At 41.6% G+C, this 26,638-nt stretch overlaps 1 protein-coding gene across 2 annotated transcripts in view; it reads left to right on the forward strand.

Moving 5' to 3' along the window:
- The window catches only part of prdm5 (PR domain containing 5), an 80,055-nt gene that overhangs the window by 1,497 nt on the left and 51,920 nt on the right, over window positions 1-26,638 (forward strand). For both annotated transcript variants that reach the window (XR_015846274.1, XM_088312530.1), the window contains exons 2-14: window positions 165-248; window positions 655-777; window positions 3,058-3,229; window positions 3,721-3,898; window positions 4,163-4,258; window positions 4,608-4,729; window positions 5,214-5,293; window positions 6,109-6,193; window positions 6,286-6,443; window positions 7,397-7,490; window positions 8,740-8,900; window positions 12,273-12,366; window positions 24,639-24,724. Coding sequence is in view for 1 of the 2 variants with exons in the window: in XM_088312530.1 (XP_088168656.1) it covers window positions 165-248; window positions 655-777; window positions 3,058-3,229; window positions 3,721-3,898; window positions 4,163-4,258; window positions 4,608-4,729; window positions 5,214-5,293; window positions 6,109-6,193; window positions 6,286-6,443; window positions 7,397-7,490; window positions 8,740-8,900; window positions 12,273-12,366; window positions 24,639-24,724 (1,533 nt within the window). In the remaining variant the exon portion in view is untranslated. The remainder of the gene's footprint in view (window positions 1-164; window positions 249-654; window positions 778-3,057; window positions 3,230-3,720; window positions 3,899-4,162; window positions 4,259-4,607; window positions 4,730-5,213; window positions 5,294-6,108; window positions 6,194-6,285; window positions 6,444-7,396; window positions 7,491-8,739; window positions 8,901-12,272; window positions 12,367-24,638; window positions 24,725-26,638) is intronic.

Consider the following 26,638-nt stretch of genomic DNA (forward strand, 5'->3'; position numbering starts at 1 on the left):
ATAATGCTGTGTTTAGACTAGTGGGAGAGAACACATTATTGTAAAGAGCGTATTTAGCTTGACTTCCCCTTTAACGTGATAAGTTACCAAGTTCTATCATTGTGTGTTTATTCATCTATTTTTTTTATTGCTATTTGACATGTATTATTGTTTTGTCTTTAAAGGGAGAAAAGTTTGGCCCCTTCGCAGGCGAGAAGAAGCTGCCGTGTGAGCTGGACGAAAGCTCTGACACGAGACTGATGTGGGAGGTGAGTGCACGCTTTGCCATTTGGATTGTGGTCATTTTACTTCCTAGTTTGTGTAGGTTGACGTAAGATGTGATCTGGTGGAGGCACTCTCATGGCTTTTTTTTTAATACTGTTGCAGTAACCGAAATATCCATCTCATTGCACATTTTCATGAATTTTCAAAATTGGGAGCTTTCCACTTTGATCAGAACAGTTCTCCCCCCACCCCCCAAAAAAATACATGTGTAATTAACCAAACCGCATTAACGTTACCTTAGAAAAGTCCGCTAGCTTTAGGCTAACAAAGAATGCATATTGCCCGAGACTAGTTTATCATGAGATGATAATGGCAAACCACTGAAATGGTTTTATTGCTGTATGTTTGTTAAAAAGATCATACTCCAGTGTGCTATTTTGCTCATCGCAGGTTCGTGGCAGTAAGGGTGACGTCCTGTATATCCTGGATGCCAGCAATCCGCGCTATGCCAACTGGCTGCGTTTCGTCCACCAGGCGCCCTCGCAGGAGCAGAAGAACCTGGCAGCCATTCAGGTACATTTCCTCTCTCCAGCGGACACAATGGAGCCTTTTAATACCACTTTTAATAAGTCGCGCCAGACAATGGCGTGCCTCTCTGCTCCAAAATCTTTGTGGTATGTACCGCATATTGTCATTATTATGATTACGATGATTACTCTTGTCATTTGGCAACCAATCATATATTTTTGGGGAAGAGAATTGAATCCCATTAGGTGCACCTAATGGAGTGTCTGTAAGAGGTAGAAAAAAGTATTCCCACACTGTAATTATGTAAAACTGCAAATATTCTGGTCAAAGTTGAAAATAAGTTAACATTTTTACTGTCATTTATACAATAGCTATTTTGATAACGGCAGAACAAAAAGGGGAACTTACATACAGACAGAGAAGAAGAAAGAAAAAAAAAACTCTCAACACATTTGCTTCAAATCACAAAAGTCATTACTTAGAGTTTTAGCCGATTTTGAGAGGACTAGTACAGATATCTGCTTTCAAATGTCCACTAACAAAATGATGTGTTGAAGTTACTCAATTTTATCTTGTCAAATAGTTGCACAAAATCAAATCATTTGGCTCCAGATATTTTTTTAAAAGATCAATAGTCAACTTAAAAATGTATCTTTAACCACATACTTTTATTTTGAGAAAGCGCTTGACAAAATCAAATTGGGTAAATTTGACAAAAACTTTTTTTCCAGTGTAAGGAGTAAAAGTGAAAAGTGGTCAGGAAAAATAAATATCCAAGTAAAACAAAAAATAAAACAAGAATAATTTTTTTTCACTGATTTCCCCACTTTATTATTTGTTTTTAAACTCCAAATTCTCCACAAAACACGCCATAGTGGTGATGTGAGTTTTTTTTTTTTTTTGGACAAGTTTTCATGAAAAGCTTCTCCAGAGAGCTTTTGAGCCCGGACTGGGGCAACGGTTCATCTTTCAACCCTAAACACACAGAGCCAAGATATCAAAGGAGTGGCTCCGGGACAACTCTGTCAAAGTCCTTGAGTGGCCCAGACACAGCCCAGACTTGAAGCCCATTCAACATCTCTGGGGAGATCTCGATCATGGCTGTACACCAAATTGCCTCAAGATAGGCGTGGCAAGCGTGTGGCATCATATTCAAAAAGCCTTCAGATTTGAATTACTGATAAAAGTTTCTGATGGCAAATTAGTGAGCAAAGGCTGTGAATGTTTTTTTTTAATTTGGATAAATTGACAAATAAGAAAAATAACGTTTTTTTTTGTGGACTGGAATTCTCGCTGGCTATCCCACTTTAGAGCGCCTGGTTGTCCGCCATGAGTGTGTGCACGTCACGCAGGAAAAGTCAGAAGAGTGACAAAAGCTGACTTTTATTCTTTATTTTTTTTAAAGACTGACTTGACAGCCGGTAGGTAGTTTGGGGCTCTGGACCAGCGTCGTCGCTTTTGGCGGTAACAAACGAAAATCAAAGGTGATATATTTCAGCCTTACGACCATGCTGAGTGACAAGTGAGCCAGGTTCAAGGTTCACCCGATCAAACCCTCCCCAAAAATTTCGTCATTAACTTTGTTGCCCTGAGACGTCCGGCAAATGACGTCAAAGCTCCATTTTGTCCAAACAAAGCGGATTTGAAATAGGCATAAATAACAATTAAGAGGACGATAGCAGCACAATAAATGTCAGCGCTGACGAAAGGCAGAGCTTTATGACACACGCCGGTGACCTTTGGGCGACCAATCACATGGGCCGTTGGGGGTATGAATGCAATGAAGTGCACTTCTTTGACGTGTTTTTTTTTTTTTTTCATTTTTGCTGAAGGATCATCTCCTCGTCACAAACGCATGCGGAAAGTGAATTTAGTCAGTGACTTTTCATAGCAGAATTCCCCATATCGACAGCTCTCTTAGAACATTTTTGGCCCGTCTTTCAAGACGACACAATTTTGTGTTCTATGGCAATAGAAACACTAAAACTAGCAAAAGAAAACGTAAGGTAAGGAAAATGTATTGATGTAGCACATTCCATGCATGAGGCAAAGTCAAAGCGAAGAGACCAAATATGCATAAAGCGACTTCATCACAGAATGTGGAAGCAAAATCATAGTTTTTAACTTGGATTTAAAAGCATTTCTACTTGAGGCTGGCTTCACTTCTGTTGGCAACTCATTCCATTTGCGTGCAGCATAACAGCTAAATGCCGCTTCACCGTGTTTGCTTTGAGTTGAGCGGAAGTTGAAAACTTTGTTTCTGTTTCATGTGAAACTCGAGCAAAAATTCAGCTTTGCAATTTCATCTTAAAATCTGCTGTTCAGGACGGCGAGAACATCTTCTACTTGGCCGTGGACGACATCGAGACCGACACGGAGCTCCTGATCGGATTCCTGGACAGCGACATGGAGGAGGAGGATGAGGAGGAGGAAGAGGAGGAGGTCAGCAAAGACGAGGACGAGAGCAGCAAAGAATCAAAGCACCTGGTTGAAATGGGTGCGTTGATCATTCTTTTCCAAAGTAAAAGCAGATGTTTGCAAAACTTCAAGATAATCTGCTTTCATTGAAGACTACAAAAAATGGTCTGAAATCTGTTGAGAGGCTGAAATTACGATTTTTTAGTTGAGTAAGGTCTCTAAACGATGATATTAAGAAAATATTTATTGACTAAGTTCATAATGGATTAGCTCTCAAAAAATCATTACAGCTGTAGCTTATGCGACACACATAATGTACGTACTCCGTTTGAGTGTGAGCTGCCGAAACTTGTCTGACTTCCAACCTGTTAGCATTCCTCTCCTTCGTAATTGACACGACAAGCCGAAACGTACCGCCTTAGCTTTATCTTCAACTCAAAAGCTGTGCTTAAAGGCAAAGCTATGCAATGCTGCCATCTACTGGCAACTGTTAGTCATTGAAGTGGTTTACAAACCAGAATTTCCTCCAGAATATCATCTTATCGTTGTCCCTGACTTGTGTGACCCCAGAACTGGTGATCAAGAAGGAGGACCACCCGTGTCTGCTGTGTGAGAGCAGCTTCCCCAGCGAGGAAATCCTGGCCGCCCACCTGCAGAGTCTGCACCAGAGGCCGAGCACGGACGAGAAGGAATTCAAGTGCAGGAACTGCAGCAAGAAGTTCCCCATCAAGCAAGCCCTGCAGCGCCAGTGCGTCCGCTCTTCATAAATGGCGAAGATAGTGAGCCAAAACACGCGGTCGGCGGTGTTAGAGAACCATAATTGTAAAAGAAATAGACGACTTGATCATGACGTCATATTTTGCCACTCGGGAGAAGCCTTGACCGGAACTGACGGAAAATCCAGAATCTGGCTAGAGTTAAACCAAGACGAGACAAGACTTTGCAAATGTGGTCTTGAGACCGGTCGAGTGTTACTTTAAGTATTGAGATATGATTTGGACTTTTCCTCCAGCGTGCTGCATTGTTCCGAGTCGGTGAGCCCGTCGGGAGACTCCAAACCTCATCACCAGTGTTCCCTGTGCCACAGCTCCTTCAGTTCAGAATCCAGGTACCGTACTCTTTCACGTTGTTGTGCATACGCTGTCAGCTGGGTGGAGGGTGACTGAAGTCACATGGCTTGACTCTTTCTTGACTTTTTCTCTGAATGTTATTTTATTTTTTTTTAACTTTTTGATTTTGTTTTTACATCAAGCACTCTAGGAATGGACTACAACTTTGCTAATTAAAACAGAACAGACCCAAGAGAAAAAAAAAATCGATCACAACAGTAACTTAGAGCTTGAAAATCCAGCCTCCAGACTTACTTCTTACTCGCACATATGACTTGACTTACAATACAATCCTATGGTTTACTTATCGAACTCTCCTCTCCTCTGTCTTTGTCTTCTTGCGTACAGTTTTGAGCAGCACAAGGAGGCGTGTAAGGGCGACGCCCGCTTCATCTGCAAGGAAGAAAGCTGCGGCAAACGCTTCAAGAGCAAGGACGCGCTAAAGAAACATAAAGGGAACGTTCACACAGGTCAGCGGCGCTTTTACGGCTCCTCCAGTAGCTCTTGCGTCCTCGCCTCTAATTACCACGTAATTGCGCAGTGGCACCTTCTGGGCTCCGGATAATTTGGCTATTTAGGGCAGGATGTAGGCCACGGGTGAGCCGAGATGGAGACTTTGATATCACCGGGTGATTGAGCTGAGATTTAGGTCCCCAGTGTGGTCTGGACAGTGGGTGAGGGGGAAGTGGGTCAGACAGGATGGATAAGGGTCATGTGATCGCTAAATAATATCTAATCGCCATTGTATTTACTTATGTATTTTTTATTTTTCATTTTTAATCAAACCAGATTATTAGTTGTCTGAATAATGTGAAACATCGTGTATGGACTGATAGAATTTAGCATCTGTCTCACAGTATTCATAAATCTCCAAACAACTGGACAGCAACACATGCAAAAAGAATATACAACAAATCAACATTATTTTTATTTTGTTATATTTTATTTTTTTAGGAAGTGCGCGAAGGAAACTGACTTGCACCATATGCAACAGGAAGTGCTCGTCGTCTCTAAATCTGCAAGAGCACAGAAAGGTAAGCGGTATTAGAGATTAAATACGTGTTTAGATGTTAGAATAAAATTCCAAATCATTAAAAAAATACAAAAATATTATAAGGAAATTACAAAAATATTATATATTCGATCAATAATACAACATTATTAAGTGCACATGATAGAAGCGATCCGATCGGCATAAACCTTTATTCTTCATTCACATCAATTAATCGAATACAGAAAATGAAATGTAACCGTTCTGTTAATTTAAAACAGCAGTTTGACAGTTTTTGTTGTCAAGTTAAAATCGAGACATTAAACCGAAAATACTAAATATATTATTGACTTGTAACTTGATGAGTGTTAATGTTTTTAAAAACTAAAATAAAGTAAAACTCCTCAGCTTGATAAACACTATATTTTACATAGTTAGTTGTAATGAGGGTATAAATATTGATGAAATAGTCAGCATAATAAAAGCAGTACAATTCCAAGTTTTGTGTCCATATGACACATTTTTGCCAAATCTGGGCTGGGATATGATATTTTTGTTTGCTCCCAGGCGAACAGAAAGAAGCTCAGCGAGATTGCATTTGGGGACATTATTCCTCATTGTGACATTTTTTTAGGCTGAAGTAGCGCTGCAAGCTAGAATTATTCTTAAAAAAAAACTGTGACATTTTTTTTAGGACAAACTGGGTTGTAATAATTGGTAAGATCATGTGCTCTTTAGTTAAGGAATCTTTTCTGTGTGCGTAACACAGCAAAAAAAATAAACCAAAATAAATGCAACAATATTGTAGTAGAAAATAAAATGTCACTAAAACGAGCATCGTCTTTCACGATCTCCCAGATACACGAAATATTTGATTGCCACGCATGTGACAAGAAGTTCATCTCCACGAACCAGCTCAAACGACATATGATCACACATTCAGGTGAGATCAAGTAAAGCAGCCTCATAAACATCACTTCAGTCCATATTTTATCATTTGTAAAATGTTTCCCACATTTTTTCCTCGTTTGACAGAGAAGCGTCCGTACACGTGCGAGATCTGCAGCCGGTCTTTCAAGCGCCTCGACCAGGTGACGGCGCACAAGATCATCCACAGCGAGGACAAGCCGTACAAGTGCAAACTCTGCGGTAAAGAGTTTGCGCACCGCAACGTCTACAAGAACCACAAGAAGGTGAGAAGTTGACACAAAATGAATGGTGAACATTCGCCGCAAGACCAAAATAATAATGATAATAATAAATTATATATATATATATATATATATATATATAAATAATAATAATATAAGAAATAAGCAGCTTAATAAAATTTCCAAAAAATTGTATTGTAAAAATGCTTTAAAAGAACGTAATTGATAGCTATGGGGAAATAAGCATAGTTTTAATAGGGATTTAAAAGCATTTTGGTTGGCATTTTATTCCATCTGTGTGCATCTTAACAGCTAAATTATTTTAAAAAATCAAAAATAATTTTAATCCTTCAAAATACTGCTACTTTAACACACTTGCAGCAGCAACGCATAAAAACAGCATGCAACAATAATCACAGTCATTTACTGGATAGTATTCTCTGCTATTAATGGAGTTTACCATAGTTGGGGCCCTTCTCTGCCTCCTCTCCTAACTGTTAATGACGCTGCATCTCAATACTGCAAGACTGACATGAAGCAGAAGTGACAATGTATATTAAAACAGCAAAATCTTGTTTCCTTAATGCTAACATATCGAGCACAATGCCATCGGTGAAGCTCCAACGGCACTTTTACAGAATTTTCCTTCGAAAACCGTGTCACGTCACAAAGCCTGCCGTCCGAGCTGTCCATCGGGGTCTCATTGGTGGTTACAAGTATAATCTGTGCTCCCTCTTTGCGACCCCTCGGTCTCCTCCATGTTTACTTTGGGGATTGAGGTGTCACTCAGGCAGATAAATAGAGGGCAGCGTGGCGGAGGAGCAAAAACAGAAGCACTTTGAACTTTAATCCCCTCCGAGCCGCTTGTCTTCATCAAGTCAACAGAGCTGCGCGGCGCTAGTGGCGAACCCTCGTGGATGATCCCGTCACGTCGACTTGGACAAACACGCTGACGCCGCTCTGTTGTTCTCTGTCTTTGCTCTCTCCGCTCGTAGACCCACTCGGAGGAAAGACCGTTCCAGTGCGATGAGTGCAAGGCCCTCTTCCGAACTCCTTTCTCTCTACAGCGCCACCTACTCATCCATAACAGTAAGGACAAGCTCATCATTTCTAGTTTTGATGGTTTTGTCTTAAAAACAATAAACAAGACGGCGATGATGCTTTGGAAAAAATACAAGATTTGTGCAGGTACTATCGGGAGGGCATTTACAGAATTTACTTTATTCAAGGTCACATGGTCCCAAAAGAGTCTCACGCGTATCTGTTAGCTTAGCATCGAGATATTGTGTTCTCTGTAGACTTGGTTTGCGTGGCCCGCATTGTCACAACCGACAAAGACGCAATAAAGCTCAAGGCATTTCTCACCACAGTAGTGTAAAGCGACAGGCTATACGATAGCAGTGTCCCGACAACGTATCGAGTGGATGATGTCACCCGGGTGGCTCAATAAGATACCGATTAAATCTGTCACCCATTGTTGACAAAATCATCATAAAGAGTCAGCGTGTTGATTTGCCCAGTGGTGATACGATTGATGCATTTAGGAAAGATCGTAAGTATGAAATTTGATATCGACGATAATCGTGAAGATCTTCTTGGCTCGTGTGCTTGAACTGTATTATTTTAAAATGCTGCTTACGGGCGTTCATTCAATAATTTGATTTCGAGAGTGATTCCAATATCGGCCTTCTTACACTTGGTCTAAAGTGTGTAAATGTGGTCTGCCAAATTCCAAAACTCGGGATATTAGACTTACACTGGCGAGAAAATAAAGATGCAGCAGTTTTTACGCAGAGCACACGTGCGCCTATCTATGAAAATAGTTTCCCGGATCTTAAAATTGATTGAACGTTGGGATTTTATCTCAATTGTTTTGTCTCGGGTCAACAACTCCAAAAAAAATAAAATAAAAAAAATTAAAAGTAGTTAAAGCTCAATTTGACCCAGTTCCGTTATTGCTGTTACCGAACAAAACTGGAGCGTTAACGTTGTTTCTTACCATCCTTGCTTTTTTTGTTTTAAACATGCCTGCTTGGGTCAATTTGACCCAGGAACATTATTGCTGTTACTGAATGTAACAAAACTGTTCAGTGAGGGGGAAAAAAGCTGTGGTTGTGGCCCAATTTACTGTCTGGAGTTTTGTTTTTAGTTATATTCTGTCAAGCAACCATTTCATGTTCACTTTAAACATACATTACACACAATACAGTCCAACATTGTTGGCTGTGAGACGTCCTTTGTACTCGCCGTAATGGCTTCAGACAAATTGTTTCGACGCGACACAAAAGATCTAGCCTGGCAAAAGCTTTTGTTGATAAAGAAGCCGCTCTCTCCGCAGGTGAGCGGACGTTCAAGTGCGACCAGTGTAACGCCACTTTCAAGCGCAAGGACACGCTCAACGTGCACATCCAGGTGGTGCACGACGGCCACAAGAAGTACAAGTGCGACCTGTGCGAGAAGGCCTTCGTCACGCCCTCTGTCCTCAAGAGCCACAAGAAGGTGAACGATGCTGACTTCTCTTTGTGAAACGCTCACGTCAAAACACGAGGTATGGTTCTGAAGCCGATAAGAGCTGAAGCAAGACATGAGCAAAATGTGTAAAAGCTACAAACAATATTAAGAGGAAGAAAGTCAGGCAAGAAATCGCAGATCCTGGAGAAAAAATGAAATATTAAGGGGAAAAAAAGATAGAAAACAATGTATGAGTTACAAAAATGAAAATATTAAAAGAAAAAAAAATAGCGTTTTGAATTTACTCAATTGTTTCAGCAATTGGTTGCCCAAAATGTCATCTGGATCCAGCTAATTTAGGAAAAGTACCGTAATTATTATTTTATTTTATTATTATATTATTTTTTAATTATTATTTCATGCAACCACTTGACATTATAAAATTGAGTAAATTAAAACAAAAATCATTGAAAAAAAACAAAAATACAGTATACTGTATTAGGGAAAGTACTAAAATTTACAAAAATGAAAAATACATGAACAAAAATAAAGTACATAACATACATCATTAAGAAAATATTGACAAAAGACAAAATTATAAAAAATATTTTGTAAAACTAAAAACAAAACAAAACAGATGAAACAAAAATAAAAGACAGACAAAAACTAAATAAATGGAAGCAATGCAAACTTATTATACTAAAAACAAAAAGAAACAACAATTAGAAAACTAAATAAAAATATACAGAAAGACAATCCAAATATGGCAAAATTAGTAAATATGAGACAAAGAATATTTGAAACAATATCACAATATGAGGTAATATGTGCATCTGCTGCATATATTGGAGAGTCCTATGACTGGAATGTTTTCAACTTGTTCCTGCTTTGTGTAGTGCCCCTCAAGCAGATTTAATAACTTGCCTTGGTCACATAAGGCATTTCGCTACTAAATGTAAGCTCAGCAGTGTTGATGGCTGTCAAGAAACGTCCATCTCCACCCAGGTAGGGAGGCCCGTACAAAAGCTGCCAATTGATCTCTTCCATGATTCAAAACGACAGCTCGTCCATTCGCTCGACGGGCTTTCAGAGCCCCAAAACTGATCCAGCCGCTGATTAGCAGCCCCCCTGATCTGACAATGTGCGTCCAGATTGAAATCGTCAGCGGCTTCTTGCCGCGTGGCCAACGGGTACCGCCTCCGAACAGTGGGGACCGCGGAGGCCGCTGCGGGATCGCGGCTTGGGATCAAAGTGGCACTCGCGGAGGAGACGACAACCTGCTGGTTGCAAACTTTGCCCCGTGGAAAATAATGGCAAATACTTATCAATGCCACGTTCGCTGAGTCTCACTTCGCCTGCTCTTATTTGGCACAAATGTGGGAAAGAAAAGGCAAAAGGATTAGGAATACCAACCCTTAAAATTAAAAAAGAAAATTGAAAAATTATATAGAAAAAATACTAAAATATTAAAGATGCATTAGACAATAATAGCAAGTTAGTGCACAAATGTACACAACTATTAGGCTAAAAAAATTTCAAAATATAAAAAAAAAATCAGACCAAAAAATGCTGAAAAGTACATACACAAAATACACAAAAATATCTGACAGCAATAATGTCAGTAATCAAATCAGAAACATAATATGATAAATTTGGAATAAAGAACAAAGTTGTGCCAGCGCTGGATAACCTACTGGCCGCAAACTTTGCCCGTCACAAAACAATTTCAAATATTTCTTGCCGCGTCACGTTTTGCCTGACTTGATGCAAATCAAAAGTAATGGCAGCGAAGAGTGAAGCCAAACAGCTCGGCGCACGTTTCCCAGTTTGATCTTGCTGCCATTACTCTTCCCAAACGTTGGCCTTGGAACGCGAGGCCTTCTTAGGCTTTCCATCATTGTTTCAACTGACAAGTGACTTTGTCCAAATGAAAAATGTCTTCAAAAGTTCAAAAGTTTCTGCTTCAAAAAAGCTGGACGCTCGCTAGTGGTGGATATTTTCACCAGAAACAATTATAATCAAGAAGTTGAGTGTCGGAGGACGTTGTGTTGACGCCGCCAAGTGCTCAAGAATCCTTCCAAACCAATAATGCTTCATGCTCTGTCACTGAGAATCAAAGTAGACCAACATTTAGGTTGTTACTCGAGAAGTGACTACTTCCCCACGTGTGAGTCTTTGTGCTATTCAACGCGATTTTGGCTCGCCATTCTCCAAGCGAATGGAGTGGACTTCACCACACACCGACTTACAAAAAAATGCCACTCTGTATCAGGTTTTGAGGCTCCACATTCAGTTTATTGTATACCATTATTTTTGTTGAACCACAAAAACATGGCACGATTGTCAAGGAAGATGCATATGACTGCAAAGAAAAGCAAACGTGCCTTTGAGCTTATCTTAAAACATATAACTTGAGCGTTTTTTGAGATGAGCCATCATTTGGCAGATTTTTGCTTTGAGATAAGAGCATATGTTTTTTTTAATCCTGTGTGAATAATTAAATTAAAAAAAATTATAATTCTGTAGATTGAATTAAATGTTCTCATTACAATATTTTATTATTATTATTATTATTATATTTATAATATATTTATTATATATTTTAATAAATTATAGTATCATGATTTTTTTTTCCTTTAAATAAAAAAAAAAAACACATGACATTTTTTTTTTCTGTCTGGTACTTTCCCATCTGGCTGCAAACAAGTACATGCACGCGTTGGACGTTTTGCAGCGGATTATCTCATCTCTGTCAGGAGTGCAAATGACAGGCTCGCTGGGTGAGCAGTCGCATCCCTACCGCTATAAAATATGCTTCCAGTAAATTCCCCGCATTCTCCACATGAGGCATTTCCTCCACGGCGGTGCGTTTACGACGCGGCAACACCGGCGATATTTGCACGCTGGCGAAGCATGTGGGGGTTTGTGTGCGTTTGAATGGCTGGACGTGTTTGCGGGAAGGTCGGCGAGCGCGATGGGGGTCACGAGGTGACAGGAGATGAAGAAAAAGGATTTTATGATGCTTGTGCAACCTTGTATCAAGGAAATATTTTCCTATGCAGGGAGACCTACAATTTAATTTAATTATATACTGTCTAATAATAATAATAATAGAATATCAAATCATTTTCCCCATTCAAATGAATTGAAATGCCATTAATTTATTCAAGCCAATCCCCCCCCCAATTTTTTTATGTGATTCTAATAATAAAAAAAAAAATCACCAATATATAAAAACATAACAATAAGCTCTTCAACTCACTTAAACATAACTTATTGGCTCTAATATGCCACAATAAATAGATAAAGATCCTCGGTTCTCTTCAACAACAAACATGATGGCGCTATAGCTGTTTCCGTACTAGTGGAATGAAAATGTGACTTCAAGTGTATTAACGCCAACTTCATTTTTTTTTCCAGACGCACACAGGCGAGAAGGAGAAGATCTGCCCGTACTGCGGACAAAAGTTTGCCAGCAACGGCACGCTGAGGGTCCACATCCGCAGTCACACAGGTCGGTCGTCTCACGTTAGCTTCTTTAGCTTCGCTGGTCTTCGATCTCACGCTTGTAGCAGAACGTCAGGCTTGGCTGCATTTCAGCTTAGCAAAGTTAAAACACATTTAAAGAAGGGCAAAATCGAAGAAGCCCAAATGAAACAAAATTGAGATTAACGAGTAAACATGCAGTAATGAAATTTCAAACAAATTATTCATTTTAGAATTCATTTGATATTTTATTTCTCAACAATTTAAAACAGTTCCCAGATGCGCTTCTGACATGTTTTCATTAAAATACCCCAAAATCAACAATTACAACATACTATTTCCCCACTGCATTTTTTTTCTGTTGCTTAAATTAGCCCATTTTTCGAGCCGAAAATGTGTTAAAAGCAACCACGAACGAAAAGTCATCCAATAGTTTGATATATTCCCCCCCTGGTCCCCGTTTTTCTGTTGATTTCCCCACGAACATGATCTCCAAATGTGCTGCACACACGGCTAGCAGACAAAATGGAGCACTTGGATGTTCATTAAAGGGCCTTAAACTGGGAAGCTACGCATTCCTGCGCATCTCCTTACCAACTGACTGCTGCCGAGACCTGGCATGACCACACACACACACACACACACACACACACACACGCACACTTGGCTTCCCAACTCTCTCCCCCCATCTTTATTCTACGCGGTGTTCTCTCCAGCCACGTTGGGACAAATGATGTCAGTTTATTCCTGTGAGCGGACTGAGTTATGCAAATTACGCACGGTGAAAACAACATCGTAATACGTTGACTTAGAAGTGTCCTAACTTTGAACTTTTTCAATTTGTGTGCTGTCTCTGGCTTGATTTTTCTTTTTTTTTTTTTTGTTATATCATTTGACCAAGGCAGAGTGATTGCAAAAACAGGCGAAATGACTTGCACCATATTCCCGACCGCCGTGGTTTGAATGTGTGAAGTGTCAGTCGAAAAGAAGTCGTTCCATGAGCTAAAATGCTTAGAAGGGCGATGGAACGTCTGCAAAAATGGACTTTTCAACAGGTAAGCTGATTAAAAAAAATTCAACCAGTGACTACATTTACATGGAGTCAATAACAGTTTTAAAATCGGAATACTGGCAGTATTCTAGTTTTTAAAGGCCACGTAATCACACGCAAATTTTAAAAGCCCGAATAAGACCCCTGGCTTACCCCTTTTCTTCAGTCGTAAAAATGCGATCAAAATACCTTTGTTGAAAAGAGCATTGGTTTGTATTCTGTGCGTGTTTTTCCTCTCTCCGCACCTTGTTAGAGAACAATTTATGCAAAAAGTACGAAAACATGTGGACAACAGTTGGACATGTGCAGACAATAAAATCAAGTACCCCTGTAAAAGTCAGGAGCTTTTAGGTTCATCCTGAATTTTCATGAAACATTTTACAAAATGTTGTCTTATACAATTAAATGCTGGATCTTGTACTCAGAACCACTATCCCATCTCTTCTAGAGAGGATAACGCTGTGCGACGAACGGACCATAAACTTTTGGTGGACCTTTGCATGTGTGGACCAAATTAACCAATTGCCGAAAATGTAGTCCCTGGGTAACTTGTCAGGCCAAAAAGAATACTTCTATCAGGATCTCCGGGAACACTGACTTACTTGGCGTCAGGAACTCGACCCCGCAACTTTTCGAGGGAGGGAGCGGATCTGCAATGCGGATCATTGCTGATTGGAAAGTGGGAAGAACTTCAAATTCCAGGAGCTTTAGGTGGAAGTCATCTGATTGCTGGATTCTGTTGAAGTGCACGCAGTTGTTGAGATATCCCACGTTCGCTGACTCCCCGCACAAGGCAATTCCGGATCTGATTTTCCGATGTTGAGATGCCGATTTTGTGGCGTTTCTGTATCTGTGTGAACGCGGCTTTGAGCCATAACAGTGGTGTGCCAATCACTTCACACCAGCAATCTTTGGAGGACCTTTTATATATTTGGTAGTAATGGGAAAATGACGCTTCAAATTAGCTTCAAGAACCAGTCGCATTTTTTTGACTCCTCTTGGAGGATGGCCGAGTGGTCTAAGGCGCCGCGTTCAGGACCCAGTCTCCCCAGGAGGCCTGGGTTCGAATCTCGAATTTCCCCATTGTGGGACTAATAAAGGGAATATTATTATTATTATTATTATTATTGATAGCACTTTCTGCTAAAAGTACACTTACTTGTTATTTCTTCAACCATTTTAATTAAACCAACAGTGGTATCTAGAGGAGTCAAAAAAATACAACAACTGGATCATAAAGCAAATCTGAAACTTATTTTTCTCATCACTAATATTTGGACCAGAAAACTGGTTGACTGATTGAACACTTTGAAACAGTAGTTCTTGCTTTCATCATGTCTCAGCTGGGTTACTGTAATGGTCTTCACTTTGGAGTCAGCCAGCTCTCCCTCCAACATCTCCAGTTGTTTCCAATCGCTGCTGCGTGGCTTTAACTGATACTAGCTTCTATCCGGCCCTCCGCTGTGTAAAATTGTCACTGGGGGATCTTCAGTTTCATTGGTTGCCTTCAGGTGTTGCTGCGCTCAGTGTGGTCTCCATCTTTGTCAACAGCTTCCTTTGTGTATGTGTGTGTGTGTCTGTGTGCATGTGTGTAAGGCCGACGAGAATGTAAAGCCGTGTGGCCCGGTCTGATTGTATTTATGTAGAATAAACAAAAGCGAGGAATGCTGGGGGAGGGGTGGGAGCCGAGGGGACACCTCAAAGAAAGAAAGGAGTAGTGGGAGAAAAGACCACTCCAAGAAAGCATCCAGCCGGACGACCCGTGACCCTGACTGGCTGTAAATCTGTCCCTCCCCGTTTCTATAGGTGGAGATTTTTGTGTGCGCGTGTTTGTTGTGTTTGTGTGCGAAGCTTCGGTGAAAGACGCGAGTCGTTCCCGGAGCGGCGATCCCGACAAGGTCACGTTGTTCTCAGACACAAGAAGAAAGACTCTGGACTTGTATAAATGTTGTGTCGGAATTGTGAAAAGTGTGAAATCAACACCGGTAGTGAGAAACAACCTGAACCCTCCAGTTAAGTTTGTATCATCGGATCCTGGATCAAATTGACCCGCGCGTCTCTAGAACATGAACAGTTAATATCCTTCGAAAGAACTTTAACCGTCCTATCAGGAACAGCTATAAGATCATTGGGTCAATTTGACCCGGACATTGGAAGAACCGTTTGTTCATTTTTTTCAGAATTTTGGAGTGTGTGAAATTAACACAGTTCAAGGAGTAAGAACAAATTTTAACCTTCCAGTTACGTTCTTATTAAGGGATTCTGGGTCAAATTGACCCACATATTAAAAACTCCTCCTGCTACATTTGTTTTTCGGGAACAGCAATCATGTCACTCGGTCAAATTCACGCGGTTGGGCATAAAGTGTAAAACCACGTGCAGTGGTGCTACTTTTGTATTAAAGGATCCTGGGTCAAACTGACCCGGGAATATTTAAAATATGCATTTAGTAAGTCAGCTCTCCTGTTACGCTCAGGAACAACAATGCTCTTGGGGTCAAATTGATCAGCGTTTATTCAAAGCGCGAGCAGTCAATTTAGTAAAACCGAATTTTCTCCTCCTGTTTCATTTGTTTTTCAGGAACAGTATTATTGTCCCCGGCTCAATTTGACCCAGATGTGTTAAAACAACAAAGTTAATGTTCAACAATAAGAAAGAACTGAACTTCAGCCTTCCTGATATGTTCATTCTCCCACGTATGAGAAGTCAAATTGACCCGTGAATGTTTAAGGTAGTTAAAAAAAAAAGTCTCCTGTTATGTTTAGCAATAACGATGTTCACGGGTCAAATTGACCCAGGCATCTTTACAAGTAAGGAAAGAACTTGAAGCCACCTGTCACGTACCTTAACTCTGAAATGTTGGGCATGTGAGCTGAGGCCCTTCGCAGCTGACTTTTTAGGCGAGAGGCGGGTACACCCTTGAATCTGAATTGCACTCCAGTTGAGAGTCGCTGATCTACAATGAAGACTTCAAATAAACCCGCCGTGATTATTTTATTTCCCTTTTCAAGCATTCGCAAAAGAAAACATATTTTTATCTTATCCGCAAATGATTTGACTCGCCCCGGGCCCTCTGGCGACCCGCCGCTCCGGCTCTGGCTGTCAGTAATGTGCGAAAGACGGCCTCCAGCTGAGCTCAAAACCTCAACGGACGACATTCGGTTCATCTTGTTTGTCTTCCTGCTGCACAGGAACCGGCGGTGGCCGCTGATTATTTATCCGTTCTGCTCAGACGACTTTGTAAAACGATTCCCACGAGCTTTCCTCTCCCTTGTCTCAATACCATCAAACAGTGGCCGGCGCGATGACAGACGGAGGTGGCAAAAGTACTCGCACACACACACTGTACTCGAGTACAGATACTTGGGGAACAAGTAAAGGTACTGATTCAAGTGCTGCTCATTCCTCTTTCAATTAATTTTATTTTTTTTACATCGTGTCATCATCCACAGCGGTTGAAAAAAGTTGTCGGCCGTAAGTAAAGATACCATAGAACAGAGGTCCTCAATCCTGTACCTTGAGGACCGGTGTCCTGCCTGTTTTCTGTCGCTCCCTGCTGCAACACTCCTGATTCAAATAATCCGATATTCAGTCAGGTCTGCAGAAGCTAGATAACAATCCCGTTTATTTGAATCAGGTGCTTTTGCCGCCGGGAGAGATGTAAGACAGACAGGACAGCGGCCCTCGGGGATAGGATTGAAGACCCCTGCTATAGATAATGTCAATTTGAGCAATAGATTTGGTTTGTTACAGATCTTTGTTTTTAACACTATGAGAGGATTTCACCTTTACGACATTAATAAATGGATGATTAGTTCTAAATCATAGAGAAAAGATGTTTTTCGGTAAAAATATCTTTCAGTAGTTTTTAGTATTTAGTAAGTGGGTTAAAGTTTCTGCAACTTTCAAGGTGCAAAAACGACATTCAGTTTTTTATTTATTTATTTTTTTGCGGTCAAATGTCAAAGCAGGTCAAATTTGATCCAAACAGTTTAGAAGAGTTAATGATGTTCAGTAGCAAAGTATTTGTACTCTATTACTTCCCACCACTGATGAGAGAAGCGGGGTCAAAGCCGAGAAATGGAATCCAGGGAAAACGCCGAGCCTTAAATCTTGTCGTCCTGGCTGTATATTTAGCTTGGATTTCGTTTCCCTTTAAGGGTGTTTGATCATGCTGAAGTCAAACAAATTAGTCGTCGTCCCGCAGCGGTTGGCGCGGCGGCCTGGCCGAGCTGAGATCACCAACAAGCCATAAAAATGCCAGCTGTCAAAAAACGCTGGACGGAGCACGGCCGCGACCTTGTGGAACTCGGTAGTCGTGATGAATCTTTCTCAGCTTTTGCTAATTTATTCTCTTGGCCTCCACACGGGTGCAAAAATGACTTAGTTGCTGCATCAAATCGAAAATATATGTTTGGATGTGTGTGCGTGGGGGAGGCGTGTGTGTGTGTGTGTGTGTGTGTACATACAGAAAATGGCCACCAACCAAAAGTGGGACGGTGGCGAATACTGACGCCGTAACTCAAGTGTCACTCTGACAACACTGGAGAAGTCTTGTCCAGGCGCAGTTTACAGCGTTAAACCCGAAGAACCACGTCTGAACAAATCACGCTTTCATGCTTCCCAACCTTCCAAAAAGTCGCTGCGCATATTCATGGAAAAAAAAAGCCACGAGGCTCAGGTCGACTTTGGAGCGGCTACAATCTACACCAGGGCTGTTCAAATTTTTTTTTCACGCAGAAAAATCAAAGAAAGCAGAGGCCACCGTAAAGAGAATTCGATGATTTATTTCTAACAGGTTCTATATGTTTGAAGTTGACTCCTGGAAAAGGGCCCGATGAGAACACTGTAGTACTCGATTGTGGAAATAGCTAACTTTTCTTCACCGTTGAGTTAAAACTTGCTGTGCACAATGAGTAAAGAGAGCGCCACTGCCACCTACTGGAGTGGAGGTGCAATTACACTTTATTGTGGTACGGCAGGGTCACACTTGCCCCCCTCCGCATCGCAGCCATGGGAGGCCCGCCCCACTTTTTGAGAAGCATCTGCTTTTTCACAGCTCTAACTTATAGTTATGTATAGGAGTAAGAAAGACGCTCGATGAAATATCCTCCCCCATTTTCCAAGGACTCGTAGTGGCGAGATATCCGATCCTGCATTATCCACAACTGCAGCACTGTCATCACCTTCAGTTTGCTGAGTTGAATACCGGTCAGTATCATCATGTTTGCCTTAAAGAAAAAATAAAGAAATATTTGCCATGAATACGAATCGTATATGAATTTATGAATGATGAATTGAGAATTTTGTAGGAGGCGAGTGTGAGATGTGACTGCGGATTGACCGGCCTGCTTTAAGAAGTCTAAAAAGTCCAAAAGAGCCAATCAAAACTTGGAAGCGCCCCGTTGTAAGACAGGAAGCATATCTCTTCCCAGGCTGTCTTTGGATTCAGTGCAACGCAGTGGTTTGTTTGACCCAGTAATTAGTCAGTCCCCACTCCAGTTTTGATACTAAGAGCAATTGACATTGCAATCCTTAATGACATCAACAAACCCAAATTATCAACTGGGTCATCACGATTGAAACCGTTGCGCCATTGTCAAGCGGAGTGTAATCACGGCAGAATCGCCAGTTTCCAAATGGAGCTCAACAGGCCATTCCAGACTTTCCCCGCCAAAAAAGAAAGCGCTGCCACTTGAGATTATGAAGCATTGCTGTAATTACACAAACAAGCTTGTCATTGAGTCTAATGTCCTACAAATGTCTGCCGTGCGTGCTGAGCTGGCGCTGGCATCGCATCAGAGAGTCGGCCGGAGCAAATGTTCCCTTCACAGGGGAGGCGACTTCCAATAAACAAGCTGATATACAGTTCCGTTTTTTTGGGGGGGGGTCACTTGTTCACGTAATAGTCTCCATCTCACTGTCATTTGTTACGCTAATTGTCCGCAGAACAGACTTGAAATGTACGGAAAGTTGGTTGGAAATCGTGAATACAGATGGTTTGGTCGCCTCTGTTGTCATGGTGACAGCGTGGAATGTGTTCTTACGCTATGAAATGTGGATAGCGTAGTTGTCTTGCTGTCCAAATCTGGGTTTCATTCTCTGGCCATTCAGGTCCTTCTCTTGCATCCATTGTGGATAATGCTCTCGGATTGCGGATAGCAGACAAATTCACTGGTTCATGTTCGTCTGCACTGTGATGGATTATTACTAGAAGATTTCAAAAGTCGAACAAAAAGTGCACAGAGCTCCCGGGCTCAGCTGCATGTCGTATAGTTCAATGAAAAACATCTCTTTGAAGTTTATGACGAAAAATAGTTTTCTGTTAGTTGTGAGTTGTCATAGACTGACATTTATTCAAATTTCGGGAAAGTCTGTTGTAGTACGTGTGACTCGGCAGCCTGCTGCCGATTGGCTGCTACCCACTGCATTAGGAAGCAATCAGATGGTGCTGTGAGCTGGCCTATCTGCTTCTGCAGGCAGGGTCACCAGCACAGCAAAGCGAGAGAGAGAGAGAGAGAGAGGTGTGCTGCAGCGAGCCAAAATAAACCATCTTTTAATTATTCGGCCTTGAAAGTAAAAAAAAAAAAAAATGCCAATGCCGATCATCGTCAAAATGCCAAATATCGGCTCAGATAATCGGCCTGTCTGATAATCTTTCAATAGTTTGCCGACATTGGCATTTTAAATGAGCATCTGTTCTTAACTTCCTAAAAAAAAAAAGACGAATTGTCCATCGCTGGCAACCTGGTGACTTGTGAATCATGCCGGACTTTGCTTCTCTTACCAAAAATTGGCTGGGGATGAGGTCCAGTTCATCCGTGAATAAGCATTATAAAACGTACGCGGGGATATCTCAAATGTCTGATGGATATGGATCTGTCACACGTGCCGGGGTGCAAGACGACTTTGCGGAAGTGGAGGCGCTTGTTGTAGCACCAAGGTCAAGTTGAAAAAGTTGTCAGGCATTCCTTGGGGCGTATCAAAGGCAACCTCTTATCCACGATATCGTATTACCGTGCAGCCCCCTGTTGGCACGCCAGAAGGACATCGGACGGAGTGGACTGTGGCTCGAGCGGAGGAAGCCGGGGGGATTAATCGTGACGGACAGCGCTAATGTCTTTCAGGCCCCGCAGCTCCAAAAGCGTTCTCCGTAACAGCAGACCACGACAAAGCCCGACCATCTGCTAAACAGACCCCACCGCCACGGGTGGGAAGTAACAAATTACAAATACTTCATTACTGAAAAGTAATTCTTCATCATTGGGGTATTTGCACAAACGCATGTCACTGACACGTGGGAACTTTTTTCGGTTATGAAAACTGTTTTGTTCAGTCTCCGCGTGAGATTTGAACGCACGACCTTCTAACGTTGAAGCAGATGTTCTAATGAAGTACCAATTCCGCATATCAATACTTAAGTCGGTTTTTCATGTCATGCGTTTCAAAAAAGTACACTGCCACAAGTAGTCTGTACTCCCTAGTTACAGTAAGGAGAGAATAGAAATACATTTCCCGTCTCTTCTCGTGGAAGGCCGGAACGCTAAACGGATCGATTAGCAGGCGAAGGCAGTGGCGGGAGAAGGTGGGTGGGGGGGCAGGAGGGGGGGGGGTCGCGACGCTTGTTGCGTCTCGATACCCGCGGGTCAAATAGACAGTGTTCCATTTCAGCACATGCTAAATCAGTTAGCGTCACGGCACTCGTAAAACCGCCACCGCCTCCTCGTAATCCCCGAGCAATCTGGCTCAATCTGGAGAATAAGTGCAGGTTTCCCGTTACGTTCACGCTAGCTCACTGGTTGAAAGGCAACACCGTTACAGAGAAGCCGTCGCCGCTCCGAGGTGCAGTTGTTACTTCCGCCTGAAAATACCAAATGCCCCCCCCACCACCACCAACCCCCCCGTCCCTCCTCACAGAAGTCCAAGAAATTGAGACTAAAGAAAGAAGGCACTATCCAATATGTTGAAACCTCACATTTGTGTATTGGCATTCTCAAATCCTTTTTGCGGGGAATCTATTCCCTTTATTTTCAGAAGGGGGGGTGATTTCGTGGTAAAAAAAAAAACTAATGAAAAATCCTGACAATAATATGGAATGTCAATTATTCTCCTGAATAAAGATTAAGAGAAATTAAGAGACAAAAAAAATCAGAATCAGAATCAGAAATCCTTTTATTGTCATTGTACTCAAGTGTGCAACGAGATTAGAGGCCCTGGCTAAGGATTGCTATAAATGACAATATTTGTAATTTGGCGGTTTCGTTGTCAGTTGTTTCTAAAATGCCTATTTCACTCAAACAAACATATTAAATGTAAAAATCAGAATTTTTTTTTTCTGTGGATCGATTTTGACTTTTTGTAACATCGTTTCACAAAAAAACAAAAAAAAAAACATGATGCTTCGATTTGTGCTGCTGTTTTGGTTAGCAAAAAACGTGGCCAATAGCATCGCTGTGTTCTATTTTCAAACATTCCACAAGGCCTGTCTTTTCACTCCAACACCACAAAGGCTCGCAGGTCCGAAAACTTCCCCACGAGACATCTCCAGACGAGGAGCGCCGTGACAAGACGCCGTAAAATGCCTAACCTCAGGTTGGCGTGCAAATGTCATCATACGCGGCCCGATGACGCACCGCAACATGTCCCGAAAATCCCCTTTCCCGCCGTGCACTTTCAGCCTGTGGGCCATTTTTTGTTGTTGACAAACAGGAAAACGTGAAGGCCAGATGTGTTTTGAAAGCGAGTAAACCCGATGCCTTGTGTAGCGTGTGCGTGTGTGTGGTATCGGCTCGAGTCCTGGGGAAGGCATTAGCGTGCTAATAGTGGCGCGGCACAGTGTGCCAGTGTCCGCTGTGGCTTTGGGTGGCGGCCCAGGAGCTGGCTATTGTCCGCTGACGTGCGGCGCAGACGGCCACGCCCGGTCGGCGCGCACCCACCAACCTATGCCAACTCATTTCTAGTTGCTAGCTAGCTAAATGCTAAACGGGAAACTAAACATTTTTTGTATGCAGAAACAAGACGATTAAAATTCAATTTGACAAAATAGTGCTTGCAGTTTCAAATAGGTCAATCTCCAAATGCCAAAACACAAATAGGAAGGGATTGACATTATGCCCCATGTGATAATCACAAAACGTTTCTTCATCACAATTATTCATCATGTTGAAGAAAACATCTGTAGTTTCATTGCGCTAGTTTTCACTAAACACAGTGGCGGCCCGTGCATTTCACACGTCGGCCTTCAGTGAAGTCCTACTTAGTTCGACTTGAATAAATCCCCCTCATAATACCATCATTTATGACACCACGGCTGGAGAAATAATGAACAGAAACACACTAGTGAGCGAGTGTTGGACGACCTAGCTTCTCTTGAAAAGTCCGACACTGTAACCCAGTCGTGATCTGATTGGCTATCGCAACCATCTATCAAATCTGATTTTAACAGAACAGACGCCCGCGCGATTGTAACTGAATAGTGCGTGTTACTGGTATTTTGAAATCTGCCTGGCAACACAAGTGAGCTGAATTCTGATTGGATTAAAAACTCTCACCTAAAAATACAACACTAGGATATAATATAACATCAATGTGAAGAATATGATCATGATTTCTTGATTATGTTAGGCCAGCAGAGAAGGCCTTCAAGGCCTTGACTGTCCACCACTACCGCATATATAATAAAAAAGAAAAAAAAAAGTATTTTCTTTACATCTAAAGCCCTCTGACCCACCTCAACATCTTCTAGACAACTCATCCAATCTATAACAGAATATTTGAAAACCCTCAGCTGCAATGTGACTAAAATTGAATGAAAAAAGAAAAATGATTTCATTGATGTGTTCAAAATAAATGCAACACACTTGTGCCACGAGAACAACTTCATGATTGGATTTTAATGAAACAATTTCAAACCGTCATTTAACCACGTTGTCATTATCTTCACGGCATCTCGCCCGCTTAGCTGTGAGAAAGCCGAGAACCCATTATATATTGTTTTCCCCACGACGCCTTTGTCTTTATTGAGAGCGTCCGCATGGCTCGTCCCCAAGCTAACGCAGCTAATTAACCTCAAATAAAGCGCTTGCGTGTCTCGGCAAAAGAAATTAGCCGCTGAGGGGAGGGGGGGGGTGTACGTTCCGCACCTGCCTGCTATCGCTGAAAAAAATAAATCAATAAAAATCGGTAACCTCTGTTCGTAGACGAGCGTTAGCCGATTTTAAAGAATGCTTTAAAGTACACTGTGCTGACATTTATTGAATTTATAAGGTATATCTGATACATTAGTGTCACATATGGTTGACTCGCTTCACTACGTATAATCTTCACATTGCAATAAAATGTGAATCCAGGATCGTTTTGAGTGGATCCTGTCAAAACGTTTTCATGGCTCATAAATAGTGACCTCATGCTGCTTCTTTTTTTTTTTTGTAAAGATCAGCAATCAAGTGTGGTGCAAGCGGATCAAGCGCACGCTAAAATAGATCCATGTGTCCATGCAGCTTGACTGACAGCTTGTCACTTCTTCTTTGTCATCATTCGGGGGTGCGCTCAGATGGGGGGGGGATTTTTATTTTTTTATTTTATTTTTTTGGCCAGAGTCGCTTTTCACTCCAACTGGGCCCGCCTCTGAAGTGCTCGCTGAAGCGTAGGGACGGCAAGCCAGGACGTTCCTCTTTGCTCGCCAACATAAACGCGCGCTGGGCGGCAGCGAGTTTGTGAGGCTCCGAAAGCAAACGCTTGTGCTCCGCCGGTAGCTGGGTCAAGTCAGCTTTGGAGATCACACAGATACAGCAGACACGCACTTGAAACAGCTGTTTCACGACCACCTGATTAAAGACGTGTGTTCTTTGACCGGCCTTTCAGGACGTGTATGCAACTTGTTTGTTTTACGGCAACCTTTTTTTTAGGAGTCAAAAATTGGAAATGTCAGTGGCACGTGTTCCGAAGTTAGAACTTCGGATTTTGTTTTCAGTGTGATTGCTAACGCCTGTGCACGCAATTGATGGGCAGTAACCAAGTATTTCTATTCAAGTCGATTTTTCAGGATTCTCATATTTTATGACATTTTACTTTTACTCCCTACATTGGGGGCATTGACATTTTTTTTTCAACTCATGTGAGTTCGATGGGTTGAGTATTCCGAGGTGAAATTAAAGACATAACACTGGCAGTTTGAAGGCTTTTGTCCCGTCTAACATTTCGGCCCAGTGTCCAAATGTTGCTTTCAACGTGTCAATCTGATCCCTCAGGCGAGCGTCCCTACCAGTGCCCGTACTGCGACAAAGCCTTCAGCAAGAACGACGGCCTGAAGATGCACATCCGCACGCACACTCGAGTGAGTCTTCCACTCTCTTCTTCTCTCCTTTGGTCAGCTGCTGTGGTTGTCTTCCAAAAGGCAAGATCAAACATATGGATCGTCTCACCGGCGTTCTCATTACGCACGTGTTGGTAGGATTAAGCGCGGAACGTATGTCCAATTTCTTGACTTTAACTATGTGAGCGATTCCTTTTTCGATGGCTGGAATGCAATCGGCAATACAAGTACAACAAAATTGACGAGAACAAACAAATAAATGTTCAGTTCTTTACAATCTATAAAATGTCTTGAAACACTGTTGTGTGAAATAATTGCAAACATAGTAGTTTATTTTTTATGATTATTATTTTTTTTTTTATTTAAAAAAAAAAAAAGAATTGGCTTGTCCCAAAAAAATTTAATTATACTCTTTCGGAAAATCAGAAGAAATAATTTGGATAATAATTTGAAACATTGGCAAAATTGGCTCGCAGGCCAGAGTTTGACACCTATGCTCACTAATGTATCGGGGGTGTCCAAATCTGGTTTTAGATGTTTCCCTCCACCAACACAATCCTGATCATTTATTACAATTGTTTTGGAGGAGGGAAACAAACTAATTGGAACGAAATCCGCGATAAACTGAAACAAAATATATTTTTTCTACTTTTAGCCTTCCCACAATTTTAAACCTATTTTAACTTTTCAAAAGGCACCCTTTAAATTTTTTTGGGGGGGTCTACTGTTTTTTGACTGCTGGTCATAGCAAATGATGAGTTTGTTCCAGTTTTTCCCAACTATGGTTGTCCTGTGGCCTCTCCACGACCCGCCGTCCCGCCACTCGTCGTGATTCACGTTGACTCACCACACATTTTACCCCAATAAAGCTTCCAGTGAGCCGCAAAAAAGTAGCGTGTGGGTCGATACATGTGGGAAGTCGCTTATCCTGTACGTGTTTAGCTTTTACCCATGTCCTCTGTGACAAAAACCTCCCTATTATACATATATATACATTCGCAGTATATACAAGCTCGGGGAAAGTAGCCAGACCTGCCGTCTCTGAGTCGAGCGAAATGTTGACATGCTTAAAAGTAGCCCATGTTTACCCATTTCGTAAACAGTCGACTCAACAAGGCGACTGTGAACTTTTTAATGCGAGCGTGTGAATGTTAAGTCAAGTCACGGAGGAGCAGGAAGGAAAATTCAGTCATCATTTTGTTCCCATGCCTAACATATTTTAAAGTTTTTTTATTATTATTTTTTTTATATATTGAGTGCCACCTGGATTTTTTTTTTACAAAGTCTTAAAGAAGCATGCTTGAAAAGATTTTAGTTTGAAGTGGGCATTTTATCATTTCCAGGAATCTCTCACGACTACTTCCAGGATTTAGCCATTATGTTGGTAGCCAAAATTGGAGTTTTTCCACATTTCGCGCTGCCACTCGATTTGGTTTTGCTTTGTGTTGCAAGCAAAAATGTGAAACTTCACAACATCCAGCCACCAACAACTCACATGGTTCGCTCACAGCAAAAGCATCTGTGTGGAATGTTCTATTTATTTTGCATGTATTTTGTCAAATTTCTATTTTCTAACTATGGGTCCAAAGAAAATGAGTGCTGAGAAGAAGACGCGGATGACGGCCATTAAAATAGGGCTTGACATCTGAAAAACACGAGTCAGGTCCGTGACGTCAACTTGGCGTAGCAGTACAAGAGCTGTACTTCAACGAATTTCACTCCGCTGAAGCAGAAGGAGACAATAAATTCCAGAAAAGGGCATTCAAATCATTTCTAAGCCGTCCATGAAAAGATCTCCAAGCAGCTGAAAGTGAGCAAAGTGTGATGAAAAAGGCAAATACAGTCAAGATTAATTCACTACCAGCTGAGTAAACGAGAATGAATCTTTGACGTCTTTAGCCGTCAATGGCAGTCAACGAGTTAAGTTCAGCGAAA

Source organism: Idiotropiscis lumnitzeri, chromosome 13, assembly GCF_059441095.1.
Source record: "Idiotropiscis lumnitzeri isolate Australia: NSW breed Sydney's pygmy pipehorse chromosome 13, RoL_Ilum_1.0, whole genome shotgun sequence".
Taxonomy (NCBI): domain Eukaryota; kingdom Metazoa; phylum Chordata; class Actinopteri; order Syngnathiformes; family Syngnathidae; genus Idiotropiscis; species Idiotropiscis lumnitzeri.